Source organism: Phascolarctos cinereus, unplaced genomic scaffold (assembly GCF_003287225.1).
Source record: "Phascolarctos cinereus isolate Bilbo 61053 unplaced genomic scaffold, phaCin_HiC Scaffold_4;HRSCAF=312, whole genome shotgun sequence".
Lineage (NCBI taxonomy): Eukaryota > Metazoa > Chordata > Mammalia > Diprotodontia > Phascolarctidae > Phascolarctos > Phascolarctos cinereus.
The window spans coordinates 211,864,726-211,879,084 of NW_027555847.1; the positions used below are offsets into that span (position 1 = coordinate 211,864,726).

The window sequence follows — 14,359 nt, forward strand, 5'->3', positions numbered from 1 at the left end:
TGAGCAAAGTGTCTCTAACCTGGGCCAGAGAGATGTGGTGAAAGACTGCTGGATTTGCGGTGAGAGGACTTGGATTTGAATCCTGGGTCTGTTATTTTGTATTGCCTTTGTGAAGCTGGTCAAGTCCACTTGATCTCTCTGGGCCTCAAGTTTCTCATTTGTAAAAGGAGGGAGTTAGATTGGGTGGCTTCCGCTATCCCTTCCAGCTATAAATCTATGATCCTGTATGCTTTTTCATTAATATCATTATATTTTTGAAGGCCTTACATTTCTCTGTGTTGTTGGTTTTTTTTACCCAACAGATAAGAGACTTTCTGTTGTCAAGTTGCCATCTCTCCAGTTGGTATCTGATGAGACAGAGGACAGGTATAAAAAAGGGTTAAATATTTGGACTCATGTAAGTGGGTATGGTACTCCCAAAAATATATAAATGTCAGGTATTGCTTAGTGACTCTTGCATTGTTACTGTTGTGTTTTGCTATTAGGGACCAAGTAGTTGTACCATAATTGAGCCTTGCTTTCCTTTTGTTTATTTCCATTCTAAGACATAAATTCTATTTTCCTTCTCGGATTATCTCCTATCAGTATTTAAATAGACATTGTGACTTAGAGGTGTTTGACTTAGGGCACTATTTTGTTACACACTGTCTTTTCTGTACATTGATTCTACATTGTCTTTCTTTTACTTTAGAGATCAGTGTCATGTTCAAAGTGATGAAAGTAGTAGCTCATCCATTATTTTTGCTGATTTGGACTCAGAAAAAGAAAAATCCTTTGCAGAAACTTGGGTTGACAATCAAAATAACAAGTTAGTAAACTATACTGATTTGATCACGAGAGATGCCATTGAATATAAATCACAAGAAAATTGCTTAGTTAATACATCTACTAGATCATTTGTTAAGCATCATGTGCTGCAAGAGAATAATTCGTACCTAGAAGAGAACTTTACGTCCACTGAAGAATCTTCTGAAGAAAACTTAGCCTTGCTTGGGCAGACTGAGGTAAGTAGGCTGCCCCTTCCCATGTTGATCTTATACATATTAATTATGATGATAGAAGCAATTGCTAACATTAACTTGTTACAAAAGATGATTATGAGTTAAATAACTTGCCATTTTGGAATGGAGGCTTGGCATTTTAGACCTTGAATTTAGTTTCTGATTTGTTAAAAAAAATTAATTATGTGTAGTGTGAAAAATCCAAATATGAACTCAGTATATCCAGTGAATGGGTATCACAGAAAAAGCAGATCTCTTTTGAAGATCTCTGATCTTAGTCCTCAGCCGTGATTACTCAGCAGATCCAAAACTATCCAAGTGGTAATTCCTAGTAAATTATGAAACATTGTATCATTATTTGATGTTAGGTGAAGTATCACCTCATGCTCCATATTCAGATGCAACTATGTGAAATCTCTCTTTGGGACTGGATTGTTGATCGAAATAAAAATAAGGGATCATCTAAAATTGAACCTTCCTGTAAGTTTCATATTATATTTTATGTTCAAATATCTGTGTTGAAAAATTAAAATCAGTAAATTGTTTTGTTTTACTTTCATTTTTAAAGTTCATGTAGTGTTAAATTCTACGTAAATTTCAGGCATTAGAAATAGAAAGATGTATTTTTACATCAGTACTCTTCCTGTAATCTAAATGGGATTTGTTAATCTAGCTTTGAGTATATCATTCTGTTAATGCCTAAAGATTGGAAGAAATTAATATTTTTCTTAAAAAAAATGTAAATTTTCAAGTGCTTTAGTTTACTTTTGTATGGACTTATTTATTAGGGATTTATGCTCTGCTATTTTCAAAAGCGTTTGAGGGAGGTCACAAAATTAAACATGACATAATTAAAGATAAAAATAGAAGAAGAGAGGCTAGCTAAAAGATCAGAGTGAATTTTTGTTACCAAGTCCCTGAAGTAAATTTATTGTTGTAGTTGGACACTAAACTTGATTGAGTTCCCTAGCAGCTTTCTATAATTTCTGATGCCAGATCAAAATAACCCAGACAAATTTGTCTGCAGAGTAAACTTTTTCCTACAACTAAATTCAAAGAGTTTATCATGTGAAGCTTGTTGAATACCGTGTAACACTAGGTAATGTTTTCTGTTATAGTTTGGCAAAAGACAGATCATATTCAATTGGATTTTTTACTTAATGTAACTCTGTAAAGTCTGAGGGCATAATATTAAATCATAGTGAAGGGAGGGTTGAGCTAATTTGACAAAGCTACTCTCTTTTCTGATTGTCTAACTTAATAGTAATAGAATTAGAAAGTATACATCCTTTGTAAGGATGTATAATTAACATTAATCACATTTTCTAAAATCTTAGATTTAAAAAAAACCCAACAACACAAAAATAGGTTTTACTGATACTTTCAGTTTTTCTGTCATAGTTCTTTATGGAAATTTTCTCCCATTTCCAAACTGGAACTTCCCTTGTAAGAACAATCGAGCAGGGGAAGCTAGGTGGCGCAGTAGATAGAGCGCTGGCCCTGAAGTCAGGAGGACCTGAGTTCAAATCCGACTTCAGACCAAACACTTTGACACTTACTAGCTGTGTGACCCTGGGCAAGTCACTTAACCCTAACTGGCCTAAAACTTAAAAAAAAATCAAGCAAAAGTACCTGAATATCTGATTCAGAGAAGATATGGCCAAATGTTAGACTTTGTCAGTTCATGATTTATAGCCTCTAACAGTAGTGTGTAATGCAGGTAGTCCATCTTATTGATAACACAGGCAGCCATATTCTTGAGATACTAGCTGTGAGAATGCAGAGTTGTCATTCTGTCATGAAAGTTTAAAAGTATGACTTGTGTTCCTATCCCACAAGTACTTAGCAGTGTTTGGGTACTATTAAATAATCAGAAAGGAAAGTAGTTTTGCCATATTAACTCAACCCAAGTCATTTTTTGTCTGGCATTTTGTCTGTATGGGGAACTTTTCCACTTCACCACAGCATAGGCAGTATGGCAATGTGGGCAAGCTAATATTTTCTTTCAGAAAAGTCTGATTCTTCTCAAGCACTTGCACAGATTAACTTGGGTGGGACCTAAGAGTTCTGTGCCTTACAGCACTGAAGTGATGACGTCAGCCTGAAACATTTTTAGGGAAGTATCATCTGTGTAGGATAGTTTGTAGTTTAAAGCAGAGCTTCGTATACTGGAGTCCATGGATAAATTTCAAGGGGTCTGTGAAATTAATTTTCTGTGTAATCTTATGTGTTTTATGTTATGCATCTAAAAAACATTATTTTGAGAAGTCCATCCATCGGCTTCACCAGACTGTCAGAAAATAGGTTTAACCCCTGGAACTGTGGGCCATTATGGAATTTGAATGTGATTTAATAGTTACTTAATAGGGTAGTGGAATAATCTGCTAAACTTCTGTAGGTTTTAAAAATCACTGATGCTTTTTCTAATTTATTTTCATAGGAAATTATTTGTCTATAAATTCACTGAGAATTTCATTATTGTTGTTGCTTGTTTATATGGGATCATTAAACCATGGGATAGAAATAAATCCGTTGTTCAGATAACTGATGTACACCCTTCAAGTGCATGCTTTTTTGGTATTTTAACCACAGTAAAATGGAAGTAGTGTTTAATCTGGACTGAGAAGAAAACTGGATTTAAATCCAAGTTCTAACTTTTAATGTGGCCTTGACCAAATTACTTAAGCTTCCTTATATGTAAAATAAAGAGCTTGGATTCAGAGACCTCTTAAGTCCTTTTCCCTTACTTAAATATTAGATCTACATTCTCTGGTTCACCTTTGGATGAAAACATGGTCAGTTTCTCCCTTGCAATATTGTTGAGAGAGAAGTACTAGAAAAATGTTAGTTATTGTTATACTATTAAATAGTAATTGTGAAAAGATAAATACATAAGCATATAACTTGGTTTATTATGATTGTCATGTTATTGTTAACATATCCTTAATAATTGTAGTAATAAACCATCTTATATATTTCCCTGTCTTCTTGAAAAGAGTATGTTCATTTAACCTCTATTTGGTGGCTCAAGGTCATAATCATGACTGTTGGTTGTTCTTCAGTCATCAGGAAAGAGCTAATATAGGACATAGCATTTGAGCTGAGCTTTGAAGAAAACAGGATTCTAAGAGATTCTAAGAGACAGGTGAGGAAGCAGGGCATTCCAGGCTGGGGCTCAGCCAGTGCAAAGGCATGGAGTTGGGAGATGGCTTGTTGTGTTTGAGAAACTGCAAGAAAATTAGTTTGTCCGAACCATAGAATGAATGAAGAGTAGTAAGATCTAATAAAACTGGAAAGTTATATAAAAGCCAGGGCTGCAGGAGTAGCTGAGATATAAACAGCTTCAGACGTCTCTGCTTTTTATATATTTTCACCCTCCTCACAGGCTTTCAAAAGTGACAGCTAACTGTTATCTTTTCGTATAGAAGTTTGCTGCTTCCAGTCTGTGACCTGAGAAATGATATAACCAAGCAAGTTAGCATATGTATTAAATAAGAGTAAATAATCCCTGAGTTAAAGTCTAAGAATTTCTCCTGTGAGATAATTTAGTTAAGCAAAATTCATTGGCTTTGATGCATTGGCATTTTGACATTTGGTGACTCAGAATTCTTTTTCACTTTAGGTCTGTGGCTTTTTTTGAGTAGACTGAAGTCATTAGGTTGTTATTGTATGTTGCATAAAAGTGTATGTAAAACATAAAGCTGTAATGTTACACATTCTGTATGTGGGGTGTTATTGTATTTAGAGCTCATTTGAATAAGAATAAAAATAAATAAAACGTGATTTATCCCTTTCCCCTCCAAGGTCCTTATGTTATGGGCAGTGTTGCAACAAAAATTTTTCGAGAGTTATTGGAAGGTGTATATTATATACATAACATGGGAGTGGTACACAGAGATCTCAAGGTAAGTTGGAGGAACTAAAGGATTTGAAAAAATGGTAGCTTCTGTTAGAGCTTATAACATTAAGGATTCATTGGAGTAAATGAATCTTTTTTTGGAAATTTTTTCATCTGTGAACATTTAATTTTGATTCTCTCTTTCCTTTATTCCAAATCATTACAGACTCAGAACCTGAAAATGTTTAGATTGAGTTAAAAAAAAACAGGCAGTGGGAAATGAAAATACTGCATCCCATATTACTCTTATATTAAAGAATCCAGGTGTTCAGTTATCTTATATGCAGTGGTGCAACGAAAAGAGCACTAGGTTTGGCATCAAAAGACCTGACTTAGAATCTCAGCTCTGCCCCGTGTGACCTTGTACAAGTCACTTAACCTCTTGGGACCTCACAATTTCATCAACTGTACAATTGAAGGGTTGGTTTAAGTGACCCCTGTAGTCTTTTACACGTCTAGAGCAATTATCCTATGATCATTACTATAAATGATCACTGCAAATGTGGTTATGACCAGTGAAAATGCTTTGTGAGCTATAGACATCATTGCAGCCTTACAGATAGAATTTGATGATGCATTTATCTATCTCAAAGGCATTTTCCTTGGGTAATTGACATCTAACTTAAAAAGTAAATCTTTTAAAGTCACTGCACTTTTCTTCTTCACATTTTGATTACCCAGAATGATGTACATCCATATTTCAAGTAGACATCTTAAGGAAGTCTTGGACTCTCTATTGCTCTAAAGGTTTGAACTTTTCTGTTAATAGCTTAAACTCTTCTTTTTATATAGAGATTAACTAAATCATGAAAAATATATTTTCAAAAGAAAAACACCTTTGAAAACAAAATTAAATTAATACTGCAAATCATTTTTTATTTATTGTAAAAAGGTTTAGGAATCAATGGTTTGTACAATCAAGATGTACAAAGTACTGCAAATAGTCTTCTTTAACCAGAAGATGCTATTTGAGTTGCTGAAATGCTATGGAACTATGAAATTATGAGGTTTTATTTCAAGAGTTGGGATAAGTCACAGTAACTGTATATAGAATCCCATATCTTCAGTGGGAGAAGTTGTTTTAAGTGTTGTTTATATTTTTCTCCATAAAATTTTCTGATGTTATTTTTACAGATCACCTGTAGGGATAAAGGTTTTTGTGATAACTTTATTAGGGTTTCCTTTAGTAGATGAAATTCTGGTAGTAGAAGTCCTGTAGGTAGAATTCCTTGATTGTTGGTCAGTTTCAGAGGATAAGAGAGATAGAGGAGCTTGTCAAGCAGTGTTGTATCTCTTATATTGGATCTGCGCTGAAGAAACATAAAAATTGGAGCTTCTCCATTTCTTGTTAAGATATTAACATCTGCCTCAAATTCAAGTAGTAGATTAATTATTGCTTCTCTGCCTCCAAAACATGCTTCATGTATAGCAGTTTGTCCTTCATGATCCTGGGCATTTACTTTTGCTTCATTAGTTAAAAGTAAACGGATACAGCTTATATCTGCTGCCAATAACCTGCCTGCTTTAGTTGATGCAGCACATACTGCCAGTTTAAGGGCAGTATTCCCGGTAGCAGGGACAGCACAATTTACATTTGCTCGACAAGCAATTAGAGTTTCAGTCATCTCCTTGTTCAGTATGCCAGCAGCCATGTGAAGGGGTGTCATGCATGATTCATCAACGGCATTGACATGAGCACCATTCTGGGTTAGAATGGAGAGAACTGGATAGGTACCATAGCGTATGGCCAGATGGAGCGGTGAATATTTGCAGTCATTGTCTACTCGAGCATTAACCAGAGCTCCATGCTCACATAAGATATGAAGACACATTACAGCATGATTCTGTATATCTGTCAGGATTCTCTGAATACGGTTTACTGGTTCTGTCCAAGTGGCAGGGGTAATTGGCCAATGTAGGAGCATGAGATGAAGTGTGGTGTGACCTCTGGTGTCCCTATAATATGTATCAATCACAAGTTAGCTCTAAAATGTGCATTTAATAAATAGAGGGGGCATTTGGACTGGTACTAAGTGCTGGCAGTTGGAATTGTTTTAAATGAAACAGGTACCAAGACCCAGTAATCCAGGAATTAGTGAGGCCATCTGTTCTAAATCTCCTACTATCCTGCTGACCCAGATGGGAGGTAGGACGGGTTCCACATCTGGCTCTATTGCCAAAGTTATAACTAAGATGATCTCCCACATTTCTTTATTTTGGAGAAGAAATGCAAATGTTTCTCTTGTAAAACCCAGTTTTTTCCACCATATTTTAAAAAATGCCTTTTGCTTCATTAGTGTGGTTATATCTTTCAGAATAAAAAGGAATCCCAGTTGCACTTAGTATCATGTAGTTTAGTTTTTAATATTTACTTTTTACATGTGTTCATTCAGCATACCCAGCCAGACTGTAAGCTTCTTGAGGTCAGGAAACATGATTTTTACTGTTGAACACACTGTAGACAGTCAACAAATAACTTATTTTTGTCAGACCTTGTGCTATAGTAAACAGTGTTTTATTTGTAGGCACCCAGATTCTTTTGATCATTAGGTTAATGAAATAATCAAATCATTATAGTATAACCCTTACTAGTCATACAGTCTATACATAAAGAATGAGTCAAGACATACCTGAAGAATAGTCATATCCTAAACTATGAGCTTCCTTAAAATATGTTCTTATGAGCAGTTTTGACTGAATACGTAACAAATGATTACCTAATGGATAATTCACCTTATTTCTGGATCAGCACCATGTTCTAGCAAGCAAAGCAAACTTTGTGCTTTTCGATATTTAGCAGCCAGATGAATGGGAATGGTAGATTGTGTCTGCATATAAGCAAAGATATTTGAAGGAAATAAGTTCACTTTGATCATATGGTTTGTCACTTTAAATATTAGTTGATATATTTACTAGTATGATTTTTTTAGTATTCAACTATGCTCTAAATTGAATAAATTATTCCTTTCTTTTTATTATTATAAATGACCACAATACTTTTCCAATTTCAAATTGCACAGACGAGGCTACATTTTGCCCAAAATATTCGTTTGTAGAGGTGACTGAAAAGAACTGTGCTTATTTTCCTAACAGTTATACTTTTAAAATGATAATTACTTTAAAGTAATTTAACCTCTAAATTAACTCAGTGGGTGAAATGGTTGAGAACTAGAAATTTTGCTTTTAAAAGGGTATTGACAAAGTCAACAATCAGCTGTAAAAACTGCATGCTTGATTAGGTGTCAGAGATACAGTGTGTACTTTATATGATTAATATAACTGTGTACCAATTATTTTTGAAAGTTATGACCCTTTTTTTTAGACCTCCTGTATGGGGAAACATACAGCTTGTCTTCAAGATAAGGAAAGTGGGTGGGGTCAAAGTAAAGAATGACTTGTATTTATATTTAAGTAAATATTACTGATATATTTTATTTTTATATCATCTATATTTCCCAGTGTATCTCTCCCTGAAACATCCCTTTTAACAAAGAATTAAAAAGATGAGGGAAAACTGTTTAGCAAAACTGAACAACAAAGTCTGATACTATATGCAGTGTTCCACAACCATGGTTTCCTATCTCTGTGCTGCAGATGTGGGAGATGTCTTCTCGAGAATTATTTAGGACCAGAAGAGTGACGTTTAATGTTATTCTTACCAGTTGCTTCTGAGCTTCTTCACAAGTCATCAGAGATTTATTATGGTAGACCGATAGGGAGTAGTGATAGAAGAGAAGTTGAGCTAAGTCCCATTGAGTTATCCTGACAGTTAGCATCTTAAACCATGTGCTGTTTGAGCATAGTGCTAAATAAAGTCAAATCATTCATGCAAGAGATAATTGATTAAATGTGTACTAAGTGCCAGGCATTGTGCTAGACACCAAAAATAAAGATAAATATGAAACGGCAGAAGTTCTTGAGGGGCTTACATTCTGTTAGGGGAAATGAAAAGTATGTTTGTAAGTAGATATAAAGGAAATAGAAGGTTATTTCTAGCTGCTGGAGGAATCAACAAGCATTGTTCAACACTTACTATATTTCAGGCACTGCGCTAGGTGGACAAAGATGAAAAGAATCCATGACCTCAAGGAGCATAAGTTATATTGGGGTAGCAACATATATACATATAAGTAGATACTTATAGAAGGTACTTTTGGGAGGCGGGGGGGGGGGGGGGGAAGAAGCACTAGTAGCCATGGAGGCAGTGTCAGGAAAGACGTGTCAGGAAAGCACCTCATGGAAGAAGTGCTGGTTGAGTTGAGCTTTGAAGGAGACAGGATTCTAAGAGGTAATTGGCAATTGATTAGATATAGGGATTGATAGAATGAAGAATATAGGATGACTCTGAGATTGATAACGTGGGTGGATGTTTGGTGAAGTTGAGTTTGAGATTCCCATAGGACATCCAGGTCAAGATATCAAATAGGCAATTGGTGATATAGGACTGGAGCTGAGAAGAGAAGGAGAAAGGGACAGACACTGGGTCTGTAGATCTGGGAGCCATCTGCATAAAGATGATAACTGAAACCATGGGAGTGGATGAGGTCACCAAAAGAGAAAATGTGGAAACAAAAAGGTATCAAGATGGAGCCATAGAAGATACTCACAATTAGGGAAAGAGGACATGGATTATGATTTGACAGAAGACACTGAGAAGAAGCAATCACACAGGTAGGTGTGTAGGTAGAAGCAGTATTATCTTCTCAAGAGAAGAAGGTGTCCAGGAGAAGAGAGTGAGCAGTATGGTGTCACATACTGCATAGTGTTCGAGAATGAGGCCTGAGAAAAAGCTATTGGTTTGGCCATTAAGAGATCATAGGTAACTTTGGAAAGAGTGGTTTCAGTTGGTGGTTGGAGAGAGGTCCAATGAGGGAGGCAAGGTCCAGGTGATTAGATTGTCCAGGGTCTTATGTTAAGGTCCAACCTCATGGCAGGTGGTGATGTGTCCTGGGAGGCCTGTCTCAGAGAAGACAGGGACAGGGGAAGGGTATGGCCTGGGGAATCAGATCAGATGGCAGTGTGAGGTGGGTATGCTGAAAGAAGTGGGAGGGAGAAAGGGGAAGTCTGGTCCCTGTAGTGGCTTCCAGGGGAGGCCTTCCAGGAGAAGTCCTTTAGGCTCACAGTGCTGAAGAGTCAGGTGGATAAGATACAGGGCTGGTGAAGAACATTGGGAGGGCCCTGGAGGAAAGACTAAGGTTGGAAAGGTACCCTGGATCTGAGACTAGCACACAGCCTTTTATGTACATGTTATTTCACTGAAGAATATAAGTTCCTTGAGGGTAGAAACTTTCATTTTTATCTTTGTATCCCCAAACCCAGTAAAATGATTCACATTAATAAGTGCTTGTTAACTGATTTGTAAACAGATTGGATCATTTCTGTCTACTGGCTCCTTCCTTTCTGTCTAAAAAACACACTCATATCTTCCCCCCATTTGGAAAAAACAACAACAAAACTAAAACCCTTACTTTATCTTACTATTTCCTCAAGCTGTCCTCCAAAATCTTTGCTCCAAATTACAACCAGCATCCTAGAAAAAACCATCTACACTTGTTGCCTACACTTCCTCCCCTTTCATTCACTTTTTGGCATCTTGCAATCTGACTTTTGATCCCACCATTCAACTGAAACCACTTTTTCCAAAGTTACCTGTGATCTCTTAATGGCAGTGGCTTTCTCAGGCCTCATTCTTGAATTCTCTTTCCTCAATGATTAGCATACTCTCATCCCAATACTCTGTCCATCACAGTTATTCTGAATGCCTAGCTTCTGATGTACAGTATTCGTTTCTCATACCCAGCTGCTTATTTCCTTCTTATTTCCTGACTGAAAACCTCCTCTCCCCCACCCATATCCTACTCCATGTTGGTTAACACCTTCTGAAATGCCTTTTAATAATTAATGAACTTTCTTTCCTCTTAAATCTTTTCTTTCTCATTTCTTCCATCTTTTCCTTAGTATTCACAGTATTCACTGAGGCCTGGATCCCTCCTAATGTCACTGCGTTCCTGCTCACACTTTCCAGTACTGGTTGCACATTTACTTATATTTCCTTCCTGGTCATGGCTCTGGACAGGGGGAAGGGGAATATTTTTTGCTTCCTGAGGGAGTTCAATGCTAGGCTCACTCAACTCCTCATACGAGGAGTTTATTTATGTTTTTCGGTTTATTTATGTTTCATCAAGAAACCTTCTATCTTTACAATACCTAAATTTACTCACTTTCTATAATCTACTCCGTCATACTACTTCAGCTACACAGAAATAGAGGGTCATGTCCTTGATCTTGCCATTACCAACTGGTGTTCCACTACCATGATCATGAACTTTATTTTATCATAATGTTTTATATTTCATCTTTTCCTGTACCTCATCACCCCTCACACTGGTAAGAAGGGTGATTGTCAGAGAGTGGAGTTCAAAGAGAAGAGAATGGAAGATGATGTAAAGGGGGTTTGATATGGAGAGTAGAAAAGAAGAGGATGCTTATGTCTGCCTCTTAAAGAATGAATATCTTTCAAACTCCTGAGTAATTTTTTTTCCTATCTGTATAAAAGGAGTCACCTGGTTCAGAAGTAATCTGTAGCATGTGGAATTGGCCAAAACAGTCATTGGTTGGTTCACAGGATGATTTCTTAGTAGGGTTTCAATGGTAGTACAATCTTCTCTCATTATGGCTTCATAGAGCTTGGTATGAAGTGCTTTTGATCTTACTGGTTCAGTAGAAGAGGCTCTGTCAGTTACTGGGCCTCTAGTTCCTCTTTTGGTTATATTTCCCATGATAAAAACAGCTTTTTAGACAGTGAGAAATTAAGAGTTCAGGGGAAACTGTATGTTGTGGAATGTGGTCAATTTAAAACTCTTTCTGATAATTCAGTTTGGTTCTAGAACAGTTTTGGAATTACTGCTTTTAAAGCTGTACCTATGAACAAAACAAAATTTTATATTTAGGATCTATTTTGTATCTTGGAGGAATAAATAACTTTTTGGTGGTGTCCTAATTGGAATTTCTAAAAATAGTCAATCCTAAATGGGCTTTTTGCTTAGATGATATTCTTTTGTGTGAAAAGACCTAATAAGCATGATGTAAAATAAGCTACAACTGTTTTCTTATCTAATTCAACTACATGGCAAATATCTCATAAAATAAAAATTTGTACCTAAAATGATTATAGAATGTCAATTAACATGCAAATTCTGTTTCAGACAAGGAAATTTGCCTGTCAACTGCATGATTTTGGATGTTAGTGGAATATTTCTCTTCCATTATTTTTCCACTTCATCATGGGTACATGAATAATTTCGACAATATATTAGGCCTGATGGTTTCCTGTAATTATAAATTTTAATTTTCATTATGTAATATATGAAAGATATTTTATACTCAGTCTTTTTTTCATTTGATTTGTCTCCTGATCTCTCCTTGCCAACGAGGTTTGTTTATAGCACAGGCATCAGAATTGATTTTTTAATTTTTTTTTTGTTTTATCTTGGTTTTTTTGTTTTTGCTTTTTGATGAGACAGTCGGGCTTAAGTAGACTTGCCCAGGGTCACACAGATACTAAGTGTCAAGTGTCTGAGGCCAGAGTTGAAGTTAGGTCCTCTTGACTCCAAGGCTGGAGCTCTATCCATTGTGCCACCTAACTGCCCTCTCAGAACTGACTTAATGGCCATATCCCAAGAGTGGTCGTAATGGGTCAGGGTTACTTTGGAGATGCCTGTGGGAGAATATCCAGGAATCTGTCCTTGACTTGTGCTTTTGAACACTTTGATAAGTGACAAGAATGAAGTTGCTTAAGGCATCCTTGTCACATTTGACAACTAACACATTGGATGGGGGTGGAGGTGAGAAAGATTTGGATATACTTAATAATTATGGATCAAATATAATAAGATGAAATTTAATAGGGATAAATGTAAAGTTCTACAAAGTTGTTTTTTTTTAATTGACTTTTACAATAGCACAAGCAGAGGAAGGCATGGCTCAGTAGCAGTTCCTGTGAAAAACATCTGGTGATTTTAATGGACTGTAAGCTCAGTATGAGTCAAGTATGTGACATAGTAATCAAAAAGCTAATAATTGCCAACTCTAGCAGCTGTCAGTTTCACTGTTTCCTGATCAAACCACATCTCAAATATGCATATAGCATCTTCACAGGGTTGTCGTGAAAATAAAATGAGCTACTTGAGCTTTGCAAACTTTAAAGCAATATATAAATGCTAGCTATTATTGATCTTTTAAAAAATGTATTTACAAATGTCACATCTCTACATATATACATGTATATATTGTATTACATATATGTGTATGTAGATATAATGAAATGGAAATCCAAGATAATGAATTGTTTTGTCTATTTGTAGCCCAGAAATATCTTTCTTCAAGGCCCTGACCATCATGTAAGAATAGGAGATTTTGGTCTAGCTTGTACAGACATCATTCAGAAAGACACAGAATGGACCAGTAGAAATGGGAAAAGTAAGTTTTCTGTTGTCAAAAAACCATTTATTAAATGTCTCATTGTACATATAGTCTTCACAAAAATGTTTTAAGCAGCAATAATTGCCTTCCCTCACTGTGCCCACAGGGCTATAAAACTGTGCATGCACTTTGATCCAGCAAATCAGAGAGATAAGGAAAAAAGAAAAGGGAAAAGGACCTATTTGTACAAGGGTATTTATAGCATTTCTTTTTGTGGTGGCTAAGAATTGGAAATTGAGGGGATGCCCATTAATTGGGGAATGACTGAACAAGTTGTAGTATATGACTGTAATGGAATATACTATTATGCTACAAGAAGTGATGAGCAGGAGGATTTCAGAAAAAACTGGGAAGACTTACATGAACTGATACAGAGTGAGCAGAACGGAAATGACAGTATACAGTAACAGTCATATTGTACAATGAACAACTATGAATGACTTAGCTATTCTCAGCAGTACAGTGATCCAAGATAATCCCAGAATAAAAAATGCTATCCGCCTCCAGAGGAAGAACTGATGGAGTCTCAATACAGGCCAATTGTATTATTTTTCACCTTTTTTTAAAGTTTTCTTCCACAAAATGACAAATACGGAAATGTTTTGTTTACCATTTCAGGGAGTGAAGGTGAGTAGAAGGAGGGATGGAATTTGGAACTCAAAATTTAAAAGAAAACCCAAATTTTAAAAATTGCTTTTAGATATATTTGGGGGTAAAAATAAAATATTTTTTTAAAAAATTGCCTATTCCAGTAACTTCCAGTGTAGGAAGCAACTCTGAGATCTTGAAGACTGTGCCAACAGATCACAGGCTTTGGCGGGTGGGTCCTGCCAGGCTGAAAGTGATGGACTGTTTGTCATCTGAAGACTGATCTAGCCAAGTTCAAATGCTTATCACTAGGTTGGCCTCAGGGTGATGAATTTTATTGTCACAGCAACTATCATAGACCTAGTACCAAACGATAGGTATTACAAATTAT

The 14,359-nt window shown here is 36.0% G+C and overlaps 2 protein-coding genes across 3 annotated transcripts in view; one reads left to right on the top strand and one right to left on the bottom strand.

Annotated features, from left to right (window-relative positions):
* Positions 1 to 14,359, top strand: part of EIF2AK1 (eukaryotic translation initiation factor 2 alpha kinase 1) — a 29,537-nt gene that overhangs the window by 10,705 nt on the left and 4,473 nt on the right. For both annotated transcript variants that reach the window (XM_020965288.2, XM_020965286.2), the window contains exons 8-12: positions 303 to 366; positions 692 to 1,004; positions 1,370 to 1,481; positions 4,806 to 4,906; positions 13,263 to 13,377. In XM_020965288.2, the coding sequence (XP_020820947.1) occupies positions 303 to 366; positions 692 to 1,004; positions 1,370 to 1,481; positions 4,806 to 4,906; positions 13,263 to 13,377 (705 nt within the window). The remainder of the gene's footprint in view (positions 1 to 302; positions 367 to 691; positions 1,005 to 1,369; positions 1,482 to 4,805; positions 4,907 to 13,262; positions 13,378 to 14,359) is intronic.
* ANKRD61 (ankyrin repeat domain 61) lies at positions 5,892 to 11,678 on the bottom strand. Its single transcript, XM_020965289.2, has 3 exons — positions 11,463 to 11,678; positions 7,633 to 7,727; positions 5,892 to 6,855 (listed from the first exon to the last, which is right to left on the bottom strand). The coding sequence occupies exons 1-3, from the start codon at positions 11,676 to 11,678 to the stop codon at positions 5,910 to 5,912; spliced, it is 1,257 nt and encodes a 418-aa protein (XP_020820948.1). The 3' UTR covers positions 5,892 to 5,909.

What these genes read in the sequence shown, in the direction of transcription:
- ANKRD61 (XM_020965289.2), bottom strand. Translation starts at nt 11,678, where the DNA reads ATGGGAAATATAACCAAAAGAGGAACTAGAGGCCCAGTAACTGACAGA. An exon ending in ACAGATTACTTCTGAACCAG is followed by an intron (nt 7,728 to 11,462) that starts GTGACTCCTTTT and finishes GCTTATATGCAG; the next exon opens with ACACAATCTACCATTCCCAT. An exon ending in GGTGCTGATCCAGAAATAAG is followed by an intron (nt 6,856 to 7,632) that starts GTGAATTATCCA and finishes TACATATTATAG; the next exon opens with GGACACCAGAGGTCACACCA.